This window comes from Sceloporus undulatus, chromosome 6, assembly GCF_019175285.1.
Source record: "Sceloporus undulatus isolate JIND9_A2432 ecotype Alabama chromosome 6, SceUnd_v1.1, whole genome shotgun sequence".
Taxonomy (NCBI): Eukaryota; Metazoa; Chordata; class Lepidosauria; order Squamata; family Phrynosomatidae; genus Sceloporus; species Sceloporus undulatus.
Window position 1 is genome coordinate 147,602,532 of NC_056527.1, and position 24,951 is coordinate 147,627,482.

The 24,951-nt window shown below is 43.7% G+C and overlaps 3 protein-coding genes across 5 annotated transcripts in view; 2 read left to right on the forward strand and 1 right to left on the reverse strand.

Annotated features, from left to right (window-relative positions):
• The window catches only part of MINDY2 (MINDY lysine 48 deubiquitinase 2), a 689,230-nt gene that overhangs the window by 213,903 nt on the left and 450,376 nt on the right, over positions 1 to 24,951 (forward strand). The window lies entirely within an intron of this gene.
• The window catches only part of MYO1E (myosin IE), a 568,767-nt gene that overhangs the window by 109,004 nt on the left and 434,812 nt on the right, over positions 1 to 24,951 (reverse strand). The window lies entirely within an intron of this gene.
• Positions 4,711 to 23,471, forward strand: TBC1D2B (TBC1 domain family member 2B). 2 transcript variants are annotated; one of them, XM_042471381.1, is made up of 10 exons: positions 4,711 to 4,893; positions 6,073 to 6,287; positions 6,604 to 6,996; positions 8,395 to 8,505; positions 8,937 to 9,130; positions 11,517 to 12,011; positions 13,972 to 14,089; positions 15,972 to 16,157; positions 16,759 to 16,880; positions 19,844 to 23,471. In XM_042471381.1, exons 1-10 carry the CDS (start codon positions 4,812 to 4,814, stop codon positions 20,037 to 20,039), a joined length of 2,112 nt encoding a protein of 703 aa, XP_042327315.1. In that variant the 5' UTR covers positions 4,711 to 4,811; the 3' UTR covers positions 20,040 to 23,471. The 2 variants fall into 2 exon arrangements, with proteins under 2 accessions (XP_042327315.1, XP_042327316.1); XM_042471382.1 differs by having other exon boundaries at positions 4,823 to 4,941.

Here is a 24,951-nt window from a genome sequence, read left to right on the forward strand (position 1 = left end):
CTTTTTCTTTTGTCCTTTGGAAGAGACACACAAACTCCATTGCTTTGATGACTCATGTTTAAAAGATCCAGAACACAGATAGTTGAAACACAGATTTTGCTACAAGTGCAAAAAGACACCCCAGCCTTTGTGCATTCTCCTTTTGAAAGGCATATTGTAACCATTGCAAGGCCTGCTGAGCGGCTGAAATCACTGTTTTGACCTTGGCCAGCTTTTGGCAACAGCCCTGTCTTGTCTGACCTCTAGTTCTTTCATGTTTCCTTTCTCAACAATCCATGCTCAGTAGCCTTTCATGGCTTCTGAAAGGCTGCCCTGGAACAGAACCCTTTCTGTATGGCTTCAGCATAGATGGGTCCATTTCCAAGGGGTGACAGACTCTTCAGTACTTGGAAGGCTGCATCTCCTAGTTCTTTTTCCAGATAATTATAGACCAGCGCATATGCACACCAGTGGTTGCCTTGGTAGCTCTGGAAAAATTAGACCCACATCCTTTTGGTCACTTCAGTGAGTATGACTGATATTTCCCCCTTCCCACCCACCCCAACCCCAGTCCCACTATTGAGTTGCACAGAAAGGCTTTTAAAAGAATAATAATGCTGGGCTTATAGTTCCAAATACTCTCTAAGGTCTCCACTGTACTTCTCAGTTTGACCACTGAAAATGTCCCCTGTGGCTTCTGGACTCACCCTTGTAAACAGTTCATAGAAAACTCTGAATCATTTCTTCTTCTACAGCTATTTCTCCCGTGTGACAGTTTTGAGTGTTGTGCTCCTGATTTAAATACTTTTAACCCTAAGATCCGCTTCAGATGTAACACTGAACCATAAAGGTAAATATTAACTAAGCAAAGGCACTTCAGCACCAGGTGCTTCTCTGCTCCATGCCAGTTTGTGTTGACATGTGCCTTACTGGTTGTGTGAGTAATTTGTGAGGAGCGGGCATAGTGGAACCCTATTTTGTGGGCCCCCAAGTCCTCATGTCTCAGTGTGATTTGGGGCAATTCCTGCCTCCCAATCATGAAGAAATCCCCCAAGCATATAAAAATATCCCCACTCATCCTCCATAAACACCCCAGAACTCTGTACTACCCACAAATATCCCCATTTTCCCCTGCAGTCCCTCTCAAAATGGTGACATGAAATGATGTGGGATCACTTCTTGTCACCACTTTGAGACAGACTGTAGAGGAAAACAGGGATTTGGAACTACTGTGGCCCAAGGGTTTTCAGATGGGACACAGGTCACTGGCCCCCACATCATTCCCTCCCTGCTGTGTAGGGCACAAGATAGTCATCCGACATCTTTGTTACTATTTTTTGTCGGCATGGGATTTGCACTCCTTGGTTGGCAAGGCAAGGGGAGAGGCTGCTGCCTCCTTCTTTAGACCTGGTAAAGGAAATCCTCATGATCTGACTAAAGTAGCAGAAGCAACTGTTAGGAGCAACATCTGACTGTACTGAGTTCCCCCTTCTTTGCTGTTTCCCCACAGTATCAGGCCTTCTCCTTCAGAAATGCAGCAGTTTTGTCACATGCTCTGGATGTTTCTCTGTGGAGAACTAGACGATAAGGCTGCCTTCATATGTTGTAACAGCTGCTGAGCAGTTGTAAGAAATCCGTAACAGATGTGGAGTGAAAAGGGTGATGGCTCTTATCAAGAGCATGCTTCGCATATATATGGCATCATGTGTGCCAAATGAGGAAACATTGGTTGTTGTGTTTGTTGGAGCACATGATTGCTTAGAGCTCATCCCTCCTGGTAAACCCCCTGGAAACTGTGGAGCTGGAAGACAGTCTGTCTTTAAAAGTATGCTGAACTCCAGTAAACTCTGAGTGCTGTAATCCCAGCCTGAAGTTTTGCAACTTGAACTTTTACTTTAAGTATGGAGTTAACCAGTTGTACATTTTGCCTCTTTTGTCTAGATCCCTCATATGTAGTCTTTATGAAGTTGTCCTTTAATAAGTTTTTTCACTGTTTAGAAGTCCCAATTTTTGTACTGCTGCTTTGTATACTTTTTAGAAGTAGAAGAGTGACTTTGCCATGTTGAATACAGACTTGAAAATTACGATAAGGCTTCCAGTTTGTAGTTCAACAGGAAATATGTGGATTATAGGGATTAATTTGCCAAGCTTGTTTTTTTTGTGTAGAATATAGTACTTTGATGAATCTTGGTTTTCAGTTTAATTTTAAAAACATTGCAAGACTTCTAAGCATCTTAGGTACTGTTGAAGAACTAGAGAATAAGCTATAGAGTCAAGCCTCTCACCCTGACCCTGCCCCCTTCATCTTCCATTTGGGTTCAAATTTTAGTTTGAAGGGCAAAGACAAACCATATAGGTTGCTGCAAATGAAAGTTTGCACTGCTCAAGAAACTGAAAAAATGCATGTGAATCTGGTGTATGGAGAGAAGGAGCAGCAGAACTGAGACATTAATGCAGAGAGCAAAGTATACTGGTCTACTATGCCTCTCTATGATGTGGTACAGCCTCATGAGAACTCATTTTAACATGATGAAGGTACAAGTTCAGTGCTTAAATATGTTTTGGCAAACTTTGGAAAACTTTTCCGTGTGGTCACCTTCTTTAACTAGGGAGTATATCCCACGGAGGTTATTGGAGCTCAGATATGAGGTGACTCCTGGTTCAGCTATGCGAATTCACGTCGTAACGTGAATGTTTTATCACAACTGGTTGCCCTTCCGAATCGAGGGGAATCGAATCCAAGGCAAGTCACGTGATGCAGATTCACGCAAAGCGGAGTGAGTGCACATTGTATTACATTTAGGTAAGGTGATTGAGAGAGCGGTTGCCTTCCAACTCCAAGCAATCTTGGATGAAACCGATTATCTGGGCCCATTTCAAACTGGCTTCAGATCGGGATATGGAGTTGAGACTGCCATGGTCTCCTTAGTCAATGATCTCCATCTGGGCATCGACAGGGGAAGTGTGACCTTGTTGGTGCTTTTGGACATCTCAGCGGCTTTTGATACCATTGACCACGGTATCCTTCTGGAACACCTGAGGGAGTGGGCATTGGGGGCACTGTGTTACAGTGGTTCCGTTCCTATCTCTCGGGCAGACTCCAGATGGTGCAGTTGGGGGACACTTGCTCCTTTAAGAGGGAACTAACATCTGGGGTCCCTCAGGGAGCTATTTTGTCCCTCACTTTAACATTTACATGAAACCACTGGGAGAGATCATCCGGAGGCATGGGGTGTTATCAGTATACCGATGACACCCAAATATGCTTCTCTGTGTCTCCGACTGCTGCAGTGTCTAGGGATGGCATCTCTCCTCTGAATGCCTGCCTGAAGTCGGTAATGGGCTGGATGAGGGAAAACAAACTCAGTCTGAATCCAAAGAAAACGGAAGTACTAGTGATAAGTTCCCCAGGCCCAGGGAAGGAAATTTATCCACCTGTCCTGAATGGGGTCACACTTCCCCTGAAGGACGAAGTTCGCAGCTTAGGAGTTTTTCTGGACTCGTCCCTGCAGTTGACATCTCAGAAGTGCTTGCTATCAGCTTTGGTTGATACGCCAGCTGCGACCCTACCTGGGACAAAGGGACCTTGAAACTGTGGTAATGCTCTGGTAACCTCTCACTTAGACTTCTGTAATGCGCTCTACATGGGGCTACCCTTGTACCAAGCCCGGAAGCTTCAGTTAGTACAAAACATGGCAGCCAGGTTGGTCACCGGTGCATCCAGGTTTGACTATATAACACCGATCTTGAAAGATCTCCACTGGCTGCCCATTTGCTTCCGAGTGCAATACAAGGTGTTGGTTATTACCTATAAAGCCCTACATGGCTTGGGCCCGAGTTACTTGAGGGACCGCATCTCCCCATATAATCTGCCCCGCACACTTAGAACATCCAGGAAGAACCCGTTGGAAATACCATCTTCCAGATATGTCTCCACATCCCAGATGGCCTTTTTCTGTAGCAGCCCCACAGATCTGGAATAGTCTTCCCGAGGAGCTCTGTCTTATGAACCCCCTGGAATAATTTAAAAAGAGACTCAAAACCTTTCTCTTTTGTCAAGCCTTCCCCTCTGTAGAATGAATAGTATTTTCGATGCAATTGATTCCCTGCTGTATGTTGTCCATAGAGTTTGTAGAATTTTATATTGGAGTTTATCTTGTTTTTATGAGATTGTGTAATGGTTTTTTAATTAGTCTGTAACCTCGCTTCAATCCAATGGGAGAGGCAAGGAAACACAAATAAAAGTTATTATTATTATTACCACACCAGGGGGCCAAGGGGGGCGACATCGGAGTGATCTTCCACACCAGACCAATTCAGAGTGAAATTGAAGTGAGCTTAAATGCGAATTCTGTGAGTTCACTTTTTTTCTGATTTCACCAAAATGAGGAGTCACTGCGGAAGCGCCACGGAAGGAGCACCCATAGAAAAGAATCATGTCTGATAACACATTCACATTATGACGTGAATCCGCATTGTTGGACCGGCAGTCACGTCAGATCTGAGTCCCAAAAATCCCCCAAAACCTCCGTGTGATATACTCCGAGGTTTCCTGCTCTGAAGGAGTTTGGAAGCAGTAGAAAATGGACCTTGGAAATATGACTGCTTTGTCTTCCATTATCTCTGCAGCAACTGTATGCTTTTTTTAAATGACACACAACATTTGTTTGCATAAAGATTGCAAAATAATTACCTTGTCTTCAGGATGTAAAACCACATTAGCATAAACATTTTTACTTTCTGTACTGTACAGGAATTCTGTATCTTCACTGAGAACTGGAAAAGGAAGCAGTGAAAACCGCAAGAGTGTTTTCTATACTGAGGAGTGGGAAATGCTGGATCCCACTTCAAAGGATTTGGAGGAATCAATGGCTCAAGAGGAGAAGAGGAAGCTTGCAGCTGAACCCAGCAAAGGTGCTGAAGGATTTTCACGCCTCAGTAGTTTCTGTTTTTAAACTACAGGTATTTTTATTTACAGACTGCTGGTACAGGCCACTTCAAACCCTTTCCTATGGATGTGGAGTGACCATTATTCTGAGACTCCCAAGATAAAGGTCTGCACCCCAGTATGGTTTCTCTTCTGGCATCTTCCCTGAAGGTCTCTTCCCAGGCTCATGTTTGCAGCTGGAGCTGTTCCAGCAGTACAGCTCCTTCCTGTGCTGCGATTGTTGCATCAGAAGGCCCAGGTCTTCTTTGGAAAGAGCCAACACTTGACCACATTCTGTTGACTTGGCTCAACTGTGCATGCAGCCCTTTTGTGCCTCCCTTCCAGCAAGCAAACAAATCAAGAAGTCTTCATCTGGTGATCTTTCTGAATGTAGAAACTCTGAGTAGCAAATCTGGAAAAAAGCCTGATGTTAAATTTCTGACTATGGTTTAATAGCCTCACTTTTTCTAAAGCTGTTAACTGCAGATTTCTACTTCAGACAAAATGGCAAAGGGTAGTTAATTGAAAACTTTGTAGTTCTTTTGCTCCCACCATGAGATGGCTGCAAACCAAGCAAAGGATTTCTTCATATTTTGGCTTAATAAGGCAAAACGTGATTGTCCAAACTTTTCCCAATGTTGTCTCTTCCCACACCAGCACCTCTCCTCTTAGAAACTGATCTTAATCTGTTAGTTTTCTTCTCCAATGTTATTTTAAATATCTTTGCCTAATGAGCTCTAGAAGCTAGCATAATGTATTTTGCCTCTATTGGTTGGATGAAAAAAGATATCACTGCAATGTGCATTTAGGTTGTATTTTGCTGCACGGCCAACATGGCTTCTCCTGAATACATTCTCTAAATTTGGAAGGTCTTCCAAATGATCAGAATTCTTTGCAATGTCTTGTGGTTGTTCTGGAGAAGGAAATTTGGGCTTCACTGGCTCAAATCCTTGTTGTTTTGTAATATAATGCTATCATGACTATGCCTGGTCTCATTGCTTCAGTATTTAAAAAGGAAACATAAAGCGACTTACAGTTAAGCAACCTGAAAATGTTTTTATTTGGTTCTGCCTTGGTCTGGTGATCAAGTGCAGGCATGTAGTGTAACAAACTGAAAATTAGGTCAGTTTGATCTGAACTAGGAAAATTTGTATCTCCTTCTACAGGTGTGACTAGTTCAACCTTTCCATTTGATTTTGGCCGCATTCCACACAAAGCCAGGCGTCCTCTGAAAGAAATTATTGGAACCAGCAAAAACCGGAACAGCATGGAGTCTTCTATGGAGTGGAATGGAAACAAGTTTGCTACTGAGATGCAGCTGAAGTTTCAAAGCCAACAAGAGGAGTTGGAGGGGCTCAAGAAGGAACTGTCTAGCCAAAAGGTAACTGGTCTTGCATGCCAATGAAGAAGAGTAGCAGGAGAGAGACAGATGGCCATCCAGCCTCTGTTTAAAAACCTCCAAAGAAGGAAACCACCACTCTCCGAGGGAGTGTCTTCCACCATTGAATAGCTGTCAGGAAGTTCCTCCTAATGTTGAGGTGGAATCGCTTTTCCTGTAGCTTGCATCCATTGTTTTGGGCTCTTGCTTCATCTTCAGTATGACCCCCCTTCAAGTATTTAAACAGTGTCATCATTTTCATGTCCTTCAGAATTCAGTCTTTCCTAGCACCCAGCATCTGTTCTTTTTTACCTTATAGGAACTTGTGCGGCTTCTGCAGCAGACCGTCAGGTCTTCCCAGTATGACAAATACTTTGCAGGGCGCTTCTGTGATGGGGGTCCAAAAGACAAGCTGGAGCTGCTTCACCAGAAGGACAATCAAATCTTAGGCCTCAACAACCAGCTGGAAAAACTGACTCTGGAAAAGGACAGCCTGCAGCAGGAAGTCAAGAACCTGAAGAACAAAGTGGGCGAGCTCAATGAGCAGCTCAGCATGCTCATGGAGACCATCCAAGCCAAGGACGAGGTGATCATGAAACTGTCCAGGGAGCTGAGCGAATGCGAGGACCAGGCGTCGTCTCAGGGTGGATCCGCCCAGCTCTCCTTGTCTTCCTCCATGAACAGAGAACTCCAGGAGCTCGACAGATTGAAAGTATGGGCCTGGAGCTTCTGGGATGCAAGTGGTCAGGCTTTCTTTTGCACAAGCAGTTTTTGTGTTATTTCAGGTGGCAGGGAGGAAGTTCCTCCACATAACTCTTTGAGTTATGGCTGATTTAATCTCCCAAGGATCTCCTTTGTACCTTTCCTAAGCATCCACTACACAACAGACTTTAAAAAGCCACTGGAAGATGCTTTTGTCATGTTTCTTATTCCCACTTGCTCAAGTAACTATGGCATGTGTGTCTCCATGACAAGATAAAGAATTCTTATAACCATGGCTCTTTCAGTGAATAGTTGTTTACAGCTTACCTTGGCTGGGAGTCATAACAGCAAATACAAATGGGGAAGTTAAACTTACAGACTCAGTTCAGGTGTCCTCGTGGGTTCTTTCATTCTTTTCTTGCATGTGAATTCTGTCATCTTTTATTGGCATTTGCTTTGTTTTTGTTGTGTTCTTTTGCTAATTGTGATTTGCCATGACACCTGTGTTGGCAAACTAGAGCTGGCATCTTGCCTTCAAATTTTGCAAAATCACCTTGTACCATGGTTTGGAAGCAAGGCACTATCTATAGCTTGCTAATTTGGGAGCCACTGCAAGCTGTAGTTGGCACAAACTAGGACACACAGGAGTGAATGTGCGCGTAAGAGAGGACGAAGTATGTGAACCTGTGGCGATACTCTTGATTGCCAAACCGTGCCAGTGCATCTCAACTGAGAAATGATGCGAACCTTGATTTTTGCATTCCAGCAGGTGATGAAAACTGAAAGGGTTTATGGAACAGAAATATGCAGGTGATTGTGTGGCACTGTGTGTGTTAATCAGTTGCATGGGAGCATGTATAGTTTACTATTAGAAATGTGAAAGAGAATGGCGCTGCCTTAATTGACAACCAATGGACTCAAAGGACCAAATTAAAATATTGAATTAAAGCGAAATCAGCTGAAGAAAATTCTGTAGCAAATGATTTAAAAGAGAATTCTTACTTACAGCTTTCTGTCACAAGTGGCTTTTTTGCTCCCTAATTCTGGAAAGAGATTCAGGCATGTTACAGACTGCCAAAATAAAGCTGCTTCGAGTCTCTTTGGAGGTATGCTATTTAAATGATGCATGGGTCCTAAGAGTCCAGAGGTCGTGCCAAAGCCACACTCCATTCCTAAGCACTGGAGTGCAGCTTTGGTGCAGCTTCCGGATTCTTAGGATGCGTGCACCATTTAAACAGCATACCTCCAAAGAGACCCGAAGCAGCTTTATTTTGGCAGTCTGTAACAGGCCTCAGTGTTTGAAGTGACGTAGTTGTTGGAACTATCTGCACTTATGGATTCCTTTTATTTATTTATTTATTTTCAGTACTGTATTTCTGTATTCATCCAGTTCTTGTTTTGTTGACAGGACAGTCTTCAGGGTTATAAAACCCAGAATAAATTTTTAAATAAGGAGATCTTGGAACTTTCTGCCTTACGAAGAAATGCTGAAAACCGAGAAAGAGACTTGATGGCAAAGGTCAGACAGCTGGTCATTTTGAACCTTTCGTTTTCATGAAATGTCTGAAGTTCAAATAAGAGAAAGTTTTAAAAAATGTTGTACCAGAAATTAATTTTTCAAGCCGAAATGAGTGTATCACATTGTATAATATCTGTTACAGGCAATGCAGTATGAACACAGTTCCAGCATTTTGCTTTCAAGGTTAAGAAATTACTCTTGACCATTCTTGGTTTATAGAAAGAAGAACATAATATTGTCTTTATAACATAATACTGTACCACAAGTCTTGGTTGTTGTTGGGAACATGAGATATAGTTAAATGAACTGTTTACATGCACACACTCGCCCCCACACACCAGTCATGAGTAAGTTAAAATGCCTGAGTGTACATCACAAAAATGTTTCTTCAGATGCCTGATTGAAACAGTATCTTGGTGTATTTTGTGCAGTATACAAGCCTAGAAGCCAAACTCTGTCAAACAGAAAGTAAGTACCTGATTTTGCTTCAAGAAATGAAGACCCCCGTTTGCTCAGAGGAACAGAATCCTCATGATGATGTTGTTGCCCAGCTTCTGGAAGATGCCTTAAGAGTGGACACTAATGAGCACCCGGAGCAAACTTACTTCAAACCTCACATGGTCAGGTAAATGCATGCTCTTGATAACTTTATACCTGGTGTAACTTCACAACACCGCTTCATTTCCCCCAAGAGTTGCTAGAGCACAGCTGCAAAGAAAGTAAAATGAGAAATCTTTGTAAATCCACTGCAGTTGTGAATTCAACCAGTGTCCTGGATGAATAGATGGAGGGATGGATTTAAAGCATTTATATATTTCCTCAGCCTTCCAGAGCACCCAAAGCAATACACAACAAATAAAAAAAATGTAAAGCAATATATAGATAGAAACTTTTAAAAACAAGCAGTGAAAACAGACAGAATAATACTAGCTTAACATTTGTTAGGATAATAGTAGCATCACCCTAGAATTGTTGGAATAGTAACAAAGATACTAGTGTAAAGTGGAGGGAGGTAACATGTGGCCCTCCAGACGTTATTAGACTCTGATTTGTGTTCCTGCCAGCAGGGCCAGGGATCAGGGATGATGGGAGTTGGACTCCAAAAAGAATAAAAAGGCCACAGGCAGTCTTCCCATGTTGTTGCTGGAATGTGCTGATCTACTGCACAGCAATAGTTCCCTCCTAGGCTAGGATTTCCTACCTTAATCATGAGGCTGGATTAATTGACCAGTAAGAACCCTCCCACTCCCTGATTCCATTGCTGCTTTTAGAACAAACCTTTTGCTGGGGTAAGTGTACCAGCGTTTTATCTTAATCAACATTTGCCCAATCAGACATGCTGTCTTACTCAGAACATGTCTGTTGTTTAATCGCTTTGTAAGTGCTTAACTTAATAATCCTGTAATTATAAAATGAGGAAATGGCAAACAAAAATGAAGATAAATCAGTGGCAGCTATTTGGAAAGGCAGTGCTGGAAAAGGCAGGCTGCAGGGTAGCCACGTTCTTTGTAACATTGCCTTGAGCTGCATGCTTGCCTCTGCAAATCAGCGCTTCCAATGTGGGTAGGGTTGCCATAAGTCAGGACCTCCAAACCGGGACAAATGTAGGACAACATTTTCAAATGTAGGACACTGTTTTTTTAAATGGAGGACATGCGAAAAAAATTGATGCTTTTTAAAAATGTTAATATAAATGCATGTTTCTTAGGCATGCTCAAAATGGAGGACATTTGGGCATTATTCCTAGACAGATGGCAGAAATGGACTTCCCTTTCTGCCCAAACCACCCCCCTCCATTCCAAAACACACACGACAGCACATTTGGGCATTTCACATGGCCTTAATGAACATGGCCTCTTGCATATTTCAGAGGCTTATTGCATAACCAAACTCCTTGGGTTTAACACTTAGCATGGTTTAACATGGCTATGCATATTGAACATGTCAAGGTGGTTTCACAAGAAGTGGATTTGCCGTTTCAGGTTTCTTTCACCAAGTGTACTTCTCAGAGGTGTGTACTTGGTCAAGAGACTTTGGTTTTTCTTCACTGCGCATGAGTTTGTAAAAATCAGAGCTACTAACATTGGCCATGCCTGAAAGGCTTGCTGATATCAATATCTCCATCATCATCATCACCATCGTCACAACAAGGGAGACTTGTTAGCATTAAAAGCACAAAAAATACACCAAAACCACAATTTGGAAGGTGACACTCTCTCAGCTTCAGAAGCTGACTCATATCACATCATCATCATCATCATCACCACCACCACACTATCATTGTCAAAGCAAGGGAGAATTGTTAGCATTAAAAGCACCAAAAATACACAGAAAAGGCACTTTAAAAATGCACTTTAAAAATACAGTTTAAAAAATACAGTTTAAAAATACATACAGTACTTCTTCCTCCTCCCTGGCGCCAAAAAAGGGCAAAGGAAATGGCCCTTTCCTTTCCCCTCTGGCTGCAACCCAGCCCAACAGAGGAGGAGCTCCTCCTCCTGAGCCTGCCTGGCCAATGGGGGCAGATTGGGGCTGGAACAGCCCCGCCCCCTGCCAGTGCTCACAGGCTCAGGCCTGGACCCAGCCTCAGGAGGAGGAAGTCCTCCTCATTAGCCCTGCGTGCAGCTCTGCAAGGGCCCGCAAAGGCAACCTCCTTGACCCGTGACAGGGACGCCACCTAGTGGTCAAAACCCGGGATTGTCCCGCCCCCAGCTGGGTTATGGCAACCCTAAATGTGGGGGATCTGTCGATTTTATTTGTACAGTCAGCAGACTGTTAAATTAGGGACATGGCTACTCTGGTTAGATGTTACAAGATATGATAAAGAGTCTTTTGATGGGTAGAGATGTAATCTAATCCCTAAAGGCAAGGGTGGGGAATCTTTTGAAGCTCAAGGGCTGAGTTGAGATTTGGAGAGGTTTTCAGGGGACTAGTCCAGAACAAAAAGATGAGCTCCAGGGTGTCTGGAAATTAACCTTTACAATTTCAGATGCCACTTTTTTTTTTTACAGTGAATATGATATTTATGGCTTCCAAACAGTCCCTGAGGACGATGAGGAAGAGAAGCTGGTTGCAAAGGTGCGGGCCTTGGACTTGAAATCCCTGTCCCTTACTGAGCACCAGGAGATGTCCACAGGGGTGAAGTGGGAGAATTACTTGGCTGGCACTGTGAACAGGGAGATGATACGCTCCCTGGAACTGAAGAATCTCATTCGCTCTGGGATCCCACACACCCATCGCTCCCAGATATGGAAATGGTGTGTCGGGCTCCACGTGAAGAAGTTCAAGGACAGTGCAGACCCAGGCTACTTCCAAGGCCTGCTCCAGAATGCCCTCAAGAAACAGAACCCAGCCTCCAAGCAGATTGAGCTTGACCTGCTGCGGACTTTGCCCAACAATAAGCATTACTCCTCTCCCACTTCTGAAGGCATCCAGAAGCTGCGGAATGTGTTGCTTGCCTTTTCTTGGCGGAATCCAGACATAGGATATTGCCAGGGTCTAAACAGGTAGAAGGCACTCTCTTAAATGTCATAATTTCATGCCAGGAATTTGTTGGTCACTTGTGAGTGGGGTGATGGCTTGTGTTAACAAGCTGATCTTACACATCCAGCATGGAGGGGAGTGTATGTATCTGTGTGCATGTGCATGAGGGGGAGAGATCCAGTCTTAGTTAAGTTTGAACTACTGTATTATACGAGCTTTGATTTAATTCCATGTCATGCAATCCTGGTTTTGTTTTGTTTTGTTTTGTGGAATTGTGCTGTCGGTTATCTTAACAATGTGGATATATAGACATGTAATTCTACTTTGAAACCAGGAGTTTTGCTTCACAGCATGGCCTCCTTTTAGAAGAGCCTATAGTTTCTTCCTAGCAGACAGATCTGGGGAAGAGGAACATTTTCTTCATGGAGCTGGGCTGGAGCAGGAGGTGGACAGAAAAAGGGAGAGTGCAACACAGTGGTAGGGAGCACTGCCTTGCACTTTCCCTTTTTCTGCCCCCCAATAAAACAAACAAACAGCTTCATTTATATACCACTTCATACTGAACTAACAGTGTCTAAGCGGTTTACAACTGTAAGCTAAAATAAGATTTCTGTCCTCCAAATGAAAATTTGGAGGACAAACACCTAGCACTGTAGTAACATGAAACTTCAGTTGAGCCTTTACAACTACAGTTTAAGTATTCAAAGAAAAGGGTCAGGCAGAGCAACCAAGGCAATGCTAAAACCACAAACAGAAGAGTTCCCAGTGTCTCTCTATAATGGTAGAAATTGGGGGACTGTAGGAAAATTTATTTGGGGCAGAATTCTTATTTGGGAGGGCACTGCTCTCATTTTGCCTTCTACAGCCCTGTTGCAAGAGCACACACTGGAAAATGCAAGAGCAAAGCAGCATTCTTTGCTGCCCTTCTGTGGCCCAGACACCCATCAGTGTCCTGCTCTGGTCAGCAGAAGGATGAATCCACACAGTTTGGGTTGCTTCCATCACTGGCCAGACAGAGGCAAGGAATCGCGTGACCCAAAGCTTTCCTGATAAGCTGCTTCCTCCAGACCCTCCTTCCAGTTTCCTTCCCTTCCTTTGCCCAGGACAGAGTGATCTCTCTTTCTGTTGACATGTGTCTCCTATTGGAGAAAAGGGCAAGATATTAATTAATTAAAGGTATTTTCCCTCTTATTCTTACTCAATTTTAGTCTTTTTCTGCCTTCCTAAAGTTTATTCTTTTTCCTTCTAACTTTGTTTTCTTCAGAGATTTGTACCTTCTTTTTAAATCTCCCTTCTCTGTTTTTGTATCTTTGGCCTGTTACAAACTGCCAAAATAAAGCTGCTTCGGGTCTCTTTGGAGGTATGCTGTTTAAACGATGCATGCATTCTAAGAATCCAGAAGCTGCACCAAAGCTGCACTCCAGTGCTTAGGAATGGAGTGTGGCTTTGGCGCAGCCTCCAGACTCTTAGGACCCATGCATCATTTAAATAGCATACCTCCAAAGAGACCTGAAGCAGCTTTATTTTGGCAGTCTGTAACAGGCCTTTGTTCTCTTTAATGGAACTAGTAGAGAAGTTGATTTATCTCCTTGAAATAGGGAATTAATGGGGTCACCATACGACAGCAGGCAATTTGAAGGCACATATAGACACATAGAATCATAGAGTTGGAAGAGATGTTGAGGGCTATCCAGTCCAACCCCATTCTGCCATTCAGGAACTCACAATCAAAGCATCCCCAACAGATGGCCATCCAGCCTCTAATTAAAAACTTCCAAAGAAGGAGAACTAGATGAAGCCAGATACAAACCAGACAAAGAGCATGGCAGGCCAAGTACTGTTACCTGCTGAATAGACTGCTTACCATCTGGAAGCTTATTGCCTATTGGGCTCAGATGAATGCTTTGGGTCCATTCAGTTGCTCAAATGGCTGCCTGACTGGCATCTTTCCTGACCAGTTTGGGTGCTGCTTTTCTGTTTCAGGCTGGTGGCAATTGCACTTCTCTACTTGGAGCAGGAGGATGCCTTCTGGTGCCTTGTTACCATAGTGGAAGTCTTCATGCCCCGGGACTATTACACTAAAACTCTGCTAGGATCCCAGGTATGGTATGTACCAGCAAGCTCAGCTCCTGACAGGATGGGGGTCTGGGCGGTGCTTATGAGACTGCATCTCCTTGCAGGAGAGGAACCGGTAGAAGGGCTTATGGTTTCCTTCATACAGTACCTAACCTTGATGTGAGCATCTAAATGTGAAATTGTGGGCAGCCACTGCTTTTGAAAGGCCAAGCAAAGTGTGGAGTGACATAAAAATATGCAGATCGAACTAAGCTGCATTTTATTAAAGGCAGGAGAACAGATTTATGAAAATGGGGGTAGGGGGTAGATGAAGAATGGAAACAAGATTAAAAGTGAACCAAACAAAGCCACAGTTGAAGGTAGTTTTCATCCAAATACCTTACTTTGTAAAGGGAAAAAAGGGAGGTAATCACTTGGTTTATAGGCCTCTTACACAGGGAACAAAGGAAAAAATGTGCAGGCAGTACTCAGCAGGAATTTAATAGGCTCTGTCCTTATTCTGGACAGTGAGCGTAAAGGCCCTGGGCTGATTTGAGAACCACATGGGAATTACTTTTGACCTTTCCATCATATTAATATGATATAGTGGATGAAGGTGCTTTTCTGCTGATGGAAAGTTTTTTCTGCTCATAAAAGGACTAACTTGGCAGAAGAGCCTCATGAGATGACAAAAGTGATAAATGGCAGGATGGAAATATTTGCATAAAATAAATCAATCCTCCATTTTAGGTAGGTTTTTCTCTCCCCCCACCCTTCATTAATGCTTTCTTGAAAGACCTTTTCTTCGCTCGGCAGAGTTTATATGCTGCAGCAAGGTGAACAATTTGCTGGGGCTCACATTATACCCCCAGAGAACTTGGAGGGCCACCCCCTCCCCCATCAAAAAAGCACTTTTGCCCCCCAAAGCTCCCTAACACTCTCTAAGAAGCATGGGAGTCATTTTTGTCAAGCCATTTTGGGCCCAGGAGTAGCCTTTTTTAGCAACAGAAAGTAACCTGAGGTCATTTCCTGTTTAATTCCTGGTTGTTGTTGTTTTAAATTCCTCTCCTTGGCCTAGAATGACCAAGGGATTTTTTAAAAATGGCAGAATGCCCACTGTGCTCTTTAGAAGGCATTTAGGGCATATTTTAAACTCCTGGGGTGACACACAGTCTATAGGTTGCAATTTGCACACCCCTTGCTTACTACAGCTTGTGTCATTCTAGCAGTCTGGCAATGGACCTAGAGAGAAGTGGTTGGGTCTCTTTCACTGGACATCTTCAAAAAGAGGCTTGACAGCTCCTTGCCAGAGATCTTCTAGCTGGACATCCTACACTGACCAGGGTTTGAATTGGATGGCCCATGAGGCCCCTTCCAGCTCTGTGATTCTAGGATTCTCTTCCTCACTCATTTCTCCTTCCGTTGCAGCCCTGTGAGACTGGTTCACTAACTGTTGCCCCAGAGTTTACAGAACAGTACAGAACTGTTTTCCCTCATTGGTTTCGAGTCCTTTGACCCCCACGCCCTAGCCTTGTGGGTGGCAGGTGGGATGGGAGACTTAATGCACATTGGATTACTTGTTAGTGTGTCAGCTTTCACAGTTTCTCATTGATAAATGGGGCCATGCTTTCTCCTCTAAACTTTGGTTTTCTTGGCTTCTGGGCCTGCCTGCTCATTCAACAGCAGGCCAGGAACCTGTGGTCCTCTAGATCTTGTTGAACTCCAATTCCCATCAGCTCAGCCAGCATGACTGGAGATGACGGAAATTGCAGTTTGGTCACACCTGGAGGGCCCTAGGAGAATGATTTCTCTACAAAGGAAGTATTTTTCTGGATCTCATGCTTCAGTATTCATGGTAGTTAAGTCAACCTCTTCCTTGATATCTGCAGAGGCTGAGTCCTGAGTAATATCCCCTCTCTTCTCCTAAGGTCGACCAGAGAGTCTTCAAGGATCTGATGAGTGAGAAGCTGCCTCGGCTCCATGCCCACTTTGAGCACTACAGAGTGGACTACTCACTCATCACCTTCAACTGGTTCCTTGTCGTGTTTGTAGACAGTGTGGTCAGCGATGTCCTCTTCAAGATCTGGGACTCCTTCCTCTATGAGGGACCAAAGGTATGTGGGGCATCGCCCTGGAAACTTCCTTGCCCTCGTAATCCAAGGTGGCAGCCTGCTGCTTGAAATAACAATAAGCTCAATGTGAGCCGTAGGAACTTCTCCTGCTCAAGCCTCACTGAGAATAAATGGGGGTTGTCTAGGAACATAGTAGTCCCATTAAGTTCAGTGGAGTGTGGGCAGGAGAAGCCAGAAGGGAGGGTGAGTAGAGTTTTCATTTGGTGGGAGATGATGCCTTGGTGTCCCTTTTGAGTTCATGTAAGGAATCTCCCATGTAAGGAATCTTCAAACATGTCTTGCTCTGTGAAGTCGAAAGCTTTCATGGCCGGCATCCATGGTTTTTTGTGGATTTTTCGGGCTATGTGGCCATGTTCTAGCAGAATTTCTTCCTGATGTTTCGCCAGCATCTGTGGCTGGCATCTTTAGAGAATGCTTTGCCTGGAAATTTTTTTTCCAGGCAAAGCATTCTCTGAAGTTGCCAGCCACAGATGCTGGCGAAACGTCAGGAAGAAAATTTTCTAGAACATGGCCCCATAGCCTGAAAAACCCACAAAAAAACATTTCTTGCTTTGTGGGGTAACCTGTTCTTTGAATGTTTTAGGTGATTTTCCGGTTCGCTTTGGCACTCTTTAAATACAAAGAGGAGGAGATCTTAAAGCTGCAAGACTCAATGTCTATATTCAAGTACCTCAGATACTTCACTCGCACAGTCCTTGATGCTAGGTAAGGATGCCAGAAACTACTTGTTGGTGCAGGAGGCATGGGGAAGAAGCACAGCTGTATTTTGCTTAAGTTTCTGAGTTGATCCACTTCATTCTATGGATTAAGAGAAAGTAATCTCACTTCTGTACATAAAAAGGGAAGGCTTAAGAGTTTTAGGGGTCAAGCAAAGAATTCAAAACAAGGTAAGAGAATTATGTATTATTAAGTTGCATAAGAAATGACAGCTTTAAAAAACATGAACCTGAGCCCTACCTTTTGGTTCTAAGATTCCTGGATCCTGCACTATGTTGGAAACAATTAACATGGAAAGCAGTCTTACTGCAGAAGTAGATGTATTTTAAACAGATTGAACCAACAGCTGAAAAGTTTTTTATCTGTTGTCAGAAAAACTTGAGGTTTGGTACCTGAAGAGAATTTCATAGAGGAGGCAACACCCTTAAGAGGAGCTTTTCTCCAGCGGCCTCTTGCCTCTGAACAGACTAGAAATGCAACTACAACTTGGGCAGGACAGGATGGGAGCAGGTGGCATGTTTGTATCCCTGTCACTTTCTGAACATGGATGTTGGGTTGATTATGATGATCATGTGTATGTAATGATGGTTATGTTAATGTAAAAGCCAGCTCAGTGGCCTGGGGCCCAATTACATTCCCAAGAGTAGCACTGTGGGATTTCATTCAAGCCAAAGTTAGCTAAAAAGTCTCCTCCTCTTTGAGAAAACTAGCAGCAAGCTCCTTTTGCACTGTCCAGGGTTTTGTTTTTTTTCTGTGTACAATATGCAGGCCACATCTTCTAGTGCTTCAGGTTGCTGACAACCATATTTATCCAATAAAACCTCAAAAAAGAGCTAACAATACAAATACTTACCAAAATAAAAAGTATAGAGTGGTGCATCTTTGTACCTTGCAGATAAAAATATATGCTTTGTTTTCTTCCTGAGGGCCAAAAAAGAAGGATAAAACCTTGACACCTCCCCTTGTTTGGTTAATACTAGCCTAGCAAAGACACAAGTAAAGTGGACAGTACTCTTGAGATGAAGCTTCTGTCGCTGAATTGCAGTGCCCCCTAGTGACCAAAATTAGTTACAGCTTTAGGTGTTTAGGTTATGCCTCAAGCCTTTCCTATCTCCTACCAAATCCTGTTTGATCTTGGAAGCTAAGCAAGGTCAGCTCTGATTAGACCATGTATGAGAGAGCGCCAATGAATACCAGGTCCTGGAGGCTTTGTTTCAGCGCAAGGAACTGGCAAATCCACCTATTAATATTTCTTGCCTAAAAAAGCCATGTTAAATTCATGAGGTTGCCATAAGTCTACAGGTGATTTGAAGGCACAGACAGACAGACAGATCTACCCACACTTCCATAAGCTGGCATTTTCCAGATTTATTAGTCCATAACACCCATCATCCCCAGCTGTCATGGCCACTGGATTTTCTGGATAGGGTTCATGGGACCTGTAGTCAATTTGGGGAAGTGTCGCCCAAAGGTTGGAGGTAATCTTTGGTTTACAATTCCCAGAATCCTATGACCATGCTGACTATGGGATTAAGGTATTAAGCAATAGGGCACTTGGCCATGAAACCTGTTGGGTGATCTTGAGCAAGTCACACTCTCTTGACCTCAGGAGAAAGCAGTGGCAAACCCCCTCTGAACAAATCTTGCCAAGAAAATCCCATAATTTCCCCCCAAAACAGAACTGACTTGAAGTCACACAACACACACACACACAGAGTCCAAAAAGTTAATATTTCCATGCTCTGATCATACACTTTAAAATCACTTTCATCCTTGGTTTATCAATAAATTTAGTGTAGCATGTACAAGAGCCAGGACGTTATATCTTGTTGCTTTTTAGTTCTGGTAGATGAATTTTTCCAGCATAAACAAAGGAGGTGAAACAGAAGGAAACATTAAGGAAAAGTAGTGCTGGCTTTGTAGACTAGCAGTGCCCAGTGAGCGCTGAATATGTCTCAGGGTCATAGTTCTTCTGTATTAAACTGCACCAAGTCTCAGATCTGCAGCAGATTCCAGAGGCTGGGAGCAGGTGAGCATTTGATTCTGCAGACTGTGTTGAGTTGGATTTGGGAGGTGGGGGATGCTTTGCCAAACTGCTAGGTTAATTGCCATATGCCAATTGAGGCATCTCAGAGGGAAAGCAAAAAAGGGCCATTGCTCTTAACATCCTCCCACCTTGCATGGATTTATACCCTGCTTTTGGTCCTTTGAAAGCATACCTTTTTGAATTCCACTGAAAGAGCAGACTTAACCCCTCACTACTGGATGTTGTGTGATGTTTTGTTTGGGAGTTCACACATGGGGGGGCAAGCCTAGGGCCTCTGCACTTGCCAGCACCAGGATTTCAACCCATCCCAGTTTAAAAGCAAGTAAGCAAATCCTCAAGGCACCAGATCCCACCCAACCTTGGAAGTGAAGCCCTGGTTAGTACTTGGATGGAAGACTGCTAGGGAATACCAAGTGCTGTAGGCGATATTTCAGAAGAAGAAGCTGGCAAAACCACCTCTGAGGATTCCTTGACTAAAAAAACCCTATTCACTGGCCAACATAAGTCAACAGATGACTTAAGGCAGAAGCATATCCTAAAGACATCAGATCCCAACTGATTTTGGAAGATAATCAGGGTCAGCCCTGGTTAGTACTTGGACAAGGGAACAACAACAAACACCAGGTGCTGTTAGGTGATATTTCAGAGAGAGGAACTGGCAAAAACTACTTCTGTGTATTCCTTGCCTAAGAAAACCCTATGAAATTTATAGTCACCATAAGTGGACAGGCTACTTGAAGGCTTACATACACACACACACACACACACACACACATTGTGCCATTGACTTTTAGAGAGGAATTTGGGAAGTATTTGACAGCGGCTGGAATGCATGTGGGAGGACAGACAAGTCCCTCTGAGAGGAATGTGGCATGTCATTTTTGGCGCCTGTTCTCTCTTCCAGGAAGCTGATCAGTATTGCTTTTGGGGATCTGAACCCCTTCCCTCTGCGCCAGATCAGGAACCGGAGGGCCTGCCACCTGGAGAAGGTGCGCCTGGAACTCATGGAACTTGAAGCCATGCGGGAAGATTTCCTGCGTGAACGGGAAACCAACCCGGACAAAAGGGACCTCATTAGTGATGACGAAGAAGACGGCTGAAGGAACACCAGACCATCTCCAGCCACCCGAAGAGAGGCTCCTGCTCTTTTGGGGAACCTGACCAAAGCTTTATTGGAGGGGTTTGACTTCTCACACATTTCTTACTTTCACAGTCCAGCAAAACTGAATGTTTGGCAATGGCAGCTGGGAATCTGCAGGGCAGATTTCCACATCTCAGCACTTCGTTGCAGAAGCCCCTTGTCTACTCCAGAGGCCAAGCAATTCTGTTTACCTTGCCTGCATTCCACTGTGTGCACAGAGCACTTCATGGACTTTGCGTCCAGCTGCCTTTTTTGTTTTGTTTTAGGCTCCCTCCTTCCTTCTTTGGGAGTTCCCCACTTTTTCAAGTGCCTGTGTAGCAAGCAATAGGGCAAAGTCTTTGCTTTCTAAAATTTTCACCATTTTACACCACACTCTCGACAGCTTCTCCCTGCTCCTCTTTTTCATCACCGTCACCTACGAGTGTGTAAGCTGTTCCATCTGGGAGAAAGAGGGAGATACTTCACCAACCTTGATTATATTAAAAACGCAATCAACATTTTCCATGTTGAGGGTGGCCAGTTCAGCTCTGCTTGTTTAAAATTAGCCCAAATATTGACATATATTGAGAGTATCTGCACACATACTTAAAATCAGAGGGGGAAATGTGAAGAGACTGCCTGGAGCCAATTGTTTTTTGCCAAGGGTCCAAGTGTTCCTGAAGTGCACCTCTGCTGAGTCCTAGTGCCTCTGCTTTTAGCAAGAAAAGTAAAGTATACTTTGCACATGGTGCTAAAGGAGCATTGTAGGGGAATAAGGACAAGTATGCCCACTTCTGCCCAAATTTCTTTTAAAATGACCAAGAAAGACCAGGTTAGTTACAGGGAAGATGGAAATTTCTCCTTGGTCTGGTGCTGTTAAAGACACAGGAGTCTGGTTGCTCATCCAGAATGAGCCCAGTCAGCATCATGCAGCCTGAGGAGAGGAGACAGGGGTTCAGGCAGGGCCTATCTGCACTGAACAGCCGTTGGTGCTCTGGTTTGATGGCCTCCTCCTCCTTTGGATCCCCTGGCTGTCTTATTGCTCCTTGGGGACTCTTCAAGAAGCCAATTGCTCCTCAAGAAGCCAATTTCTATTATAAATGGTGGCAAACGGTTTGTCAAGGCAGGCAGCAAAGTGTGATAAAATTGGACCAAGTCCAACAATATGATACGAGAGAGAGTTATTCTTTAATTGGGGGAGGGGGTTTGGCAGCACCAGTCTCCACCCACCCACCCACCCCTTTCTTTTGTACTGCATTCCATGGCAAGTTGGGAGATGCTCCACTCCTGCCAAGTTGGTGAAAGTTGAAGCTGAGGAAATTCCAGGTGGATACTGCTTATTGTATTACTGTGATCTTTGCAAAAATGTGTTGCCTTAGGTACAAGTTGTGAACATGGAGAAAATGAAGACAACCACGAGCTGATTACTTGCGGGTGGACGGGTGAACCTCTCCTTTGTTTTTTCCCCCCTTAAATCTATTGTTCTGTTTGTATCTGTGAATATATTTAGAATGGGTCATGGCCTTTTATGATCTCGGTGGGAGAGAAGCTAATGCAGCTTCCGTACCTTCTGACATTTCCCCATCCCTGGATCAAAAGTTTCTCCAAAACATGGTGAAAATAGACCCTGCCTGCGCAGAAGGAGTGAGGGGGCAAAAACAAATTGAAGGAAAAAGTTTAATTATTGTTTTTAATTGTGCCCCTGGGGCCTGTGTACAGTGCATGCGCACTCCGATTTAAGCCAAAACCTTGTGGCCTGTTGGTTTGTCTCCCATCAGGCAGCACTTGCTGTTTGGTGAAACAAGAAAAGAACCACCAGCAGAGCAAACAGGGGAAGCCACACAGGATGCAATGCAAGCTCACCACAGATTAGGTTGACGCCAGAAATGGGCAAGATATATAGCCCAGCCTGTGCTTTTTCACTTCAGCTGATATTGCTCCCTTTGAAAAAAAGGACTTTGTACTTAAATTCTGATACCCTCTTTCCATGTATTATTACATGTACTGTATTTCCAACTTCTATTGAAACCCACAGACCTCTTGGATAATCCCATGCTGTCAGATTTTGAAGCTGTCTTCAGGAAGAGCTGGTTCAGGGTAGGACAGTTTCGCATAGCCTTGCATCATCTGTGCCCCCTGAAATGCCAAGAAAGCTCCATTGCATTCTATTTGGCCACCAATCCTCCTCCTCCCGAATTTCATCCCAGTCAGCCAGCACCCGTAAGTTTAGCATAACATTCATTCTTCATCTTGTCAATGGTTCTTCTGTATTCTCCTGAATATCCTCAGCTTTATAACATTGGTGTTGAGGATTGTTGCCTTCCCAGCTCAAGACGGATGAGAATGTTCAGTCAGTCCCTCCCACAACTCACTCTTTTGCCAGCTGCAGGGAGAATTTATGTTTGGTCCCACCGCACTTGATGCTTTGGACCGCTTTGGCAAACAGAATGGGAAACTCTTTCTTGCTAAAAAAAATTGGGTAGTGACTTGGAAACTGAAACCTCCAGAAGCATTTCATCAGCCAAAGTTATGTGGGGCAATTCTGAACCTGCAATGCTGATGTACAAAAGCAGAATAGGGCAAGAAGATTGGAAAAATTCAGGACGGACCCTGCCTAGTTGACCATCCAAATTTCCTCTTGTGACTGTTTCACACCTCTTATTTCTACAGTGCAGTTTTTGTAAAGATTGTGTTTTTGTAAAGAATTCCGAAATGTTTTACATATTATATATGCCAAGTATCTTATGCATGGTTTCTGTTTTAAGTATTATATAACCCACAACACTTTAGCCATTTGGGCAAGGTCCTAGGTCACACAGATGAATTATTTTGTCACATTATAGGCAGGAAAAGGATGTAGCGCTTGACAGATAGCATTTGCTGAAGTGGCACAGTACATATTTTCAGTCTCTGGTTGGTATAATAATCAGTACTACTCTTTATACAGAGATCAGGTTCACACATCAAGAATATACCTTGCACCAAGCCCTGCTAAAATGAGTAAAGCATGCACAGATTTCCCTTTCCTGGTGCGATTGAGCAGAGAAGGTGTTCCCTGGGGAAAATCCCTCGGACTCCAAAACCTGTTTCTCTTTCTCATACTTTTCATTGTTTTCGTCTGCTACGTCTGTCATTGCATAAGGACCAAGAATTTGTTTGTGAGCAAACAACAAGCCTGAGTCAAGTTGTCAGAGAACTCCGTAATCCTATTTGTTTGTGTCTCGCCCGAAGAAACTCAAACTTGTCTCTCTTCCAGTGTTTTTAAACTCTCACATTTTTGTACTGCCCTTTCTTCATCCATATTACTGAAACAATGGGGAATGTGTAGCACAGAGAAAGGGCTGCAGTCTTGAAATGTAAGCTGGTTTTGCCAGAAATTGTTGCAAGTAAATAAAAATAATTTTCTACTGTCTTCTAGTTCAGCTCTTTTATTTCCTGTAAAATTGGGACTGAGAACCACAAAGAAAGCTCTCTCTTGTGTGTCCGCCGTATGAGCCTGTGACCATAGTGGTCTAAGAGAAAGTTTAAAGGAGAAAGTGGACTAAGGCCCGTTCCGCATGGGCAGAAAGTATGTGCTGCACACATACTTGGGTTAAAAAGGGGCGTCCTTTCCGCATGCCCCAACCCTAGTACGTGCCACGCGCGTACAAAATGGTGGTGCCTGTTCTACACTTAAGAGATCGCCTACTTCCATACTGTCCGTCCCGCACTCTAAGGTCCTTGGGGAAGAATCTACTTCAGCCAATAAAATCTAGGCTAACTTCAGTCACCCAGAGGGCCTTTTCCATCGCAGCTCCAAAGCTATGGAATGACCTGCCGAAGGAGATCCATGACATTTCTACTCTTACAGCCTTTAAGAAGGCTCTTAAGACGGATCTCTTCCGGCAGGCCTTCCCTACCTAGTTCTACTCCCCATTTACTGTGACTTATGTCACTCTGTCCACCAATTCTTCTCTTAAATTTAATGAGAAGAATTAAATTAAAATTAATTAAAATAAAATCCTTGCCTCAAGAAGAAGAGCCCTCCCTCCATGACATCATCATCAGACCTGGGAGGGAGTGAAAAAGAGAGGCCCAACTTCCATCAGGCCTAACTGTGAATGTACTCACTTTGCTCTCTTTAATTTTATTGTATTTTATTTATTTATTTATTGTATTTTATTTTATTATCTTTTTTTTTTTTTACTGTTGTAACCCGCCTAGATTCCTTGTGATTGGGCGGGCTATAAATAAATCATTATTATTATTATTATTATTATTATTATTACACGGGCGTTGCCATTTTGACGTTGCAGATGCTTAGCGTCTGCATGTCACGCCACAGAAATGACACTGTGAGTGCGCCATTGGTGCCTTGTGGCATCATTTCTGCGGCACAAAAAGCCCATTTTTGGGGCTTCTTTTTCGGCTGCTAGGAAGCCTCGCCGTCAGGAGGTTGAGGCTTCCCGACGGTGGAAACGGAGGCGCTGGCAGACCGCCCTTTTCGGGCGGTCTGTAAAGCGCCTAAGAAAGTTTTAAGGAGCTTAAAACTTGTGTAGGTTCCTATGAAAATAGTGAAAGAGTTCTCATATATCTGGGATCAGACAAGGACAGGGACTGTAGCTAGGAAATCAGCAGAAGGTTAAGAATGGGGAGGGCGGCTATGAAAGAACTAGAAAAGATCCTAAAATACAAAGATACACAACTGAGAACTAATATTAGGATCCTCCAAGCCTGTTCCTCATCATCATGTGTGGATGTGAGAGTTAGACAGTGAAAAAAGAAGATAGGAAGCAAACCAATTCATTTGAGATGTGGTGCTGGGGAAGAGTGCTGAGGATCCCATGGATGGCCAAAAGACAAAGAAATGGGTCCTAGAACAGATCAAGCCAGAAATCTCTCTGGAAGCCAAG

Coding starts and splice junctions, on each gene's coding strand:
- TBC1D2B (XM_042471381.1), top strand. CDS start 4,812: ATGCTGGATCCCACTTCAAAGGATTTGGAGGAATCAATGGCTCAAGAG. Junction 16,158..16,758: donor TCCTCTATGAGGGACCAAAG/GTATGTGGGGCA, acceptor TGAATGTTTTAG/GTGATTTTCCGGTTCGCTTT. Junction 16,881..19,843: donor CGCACAGTCCTTGATGCTAG/GTAAGGATGCCA, acceptor TCTCTCTTCCAG/GAAGCTGATCAGTATTGCTT.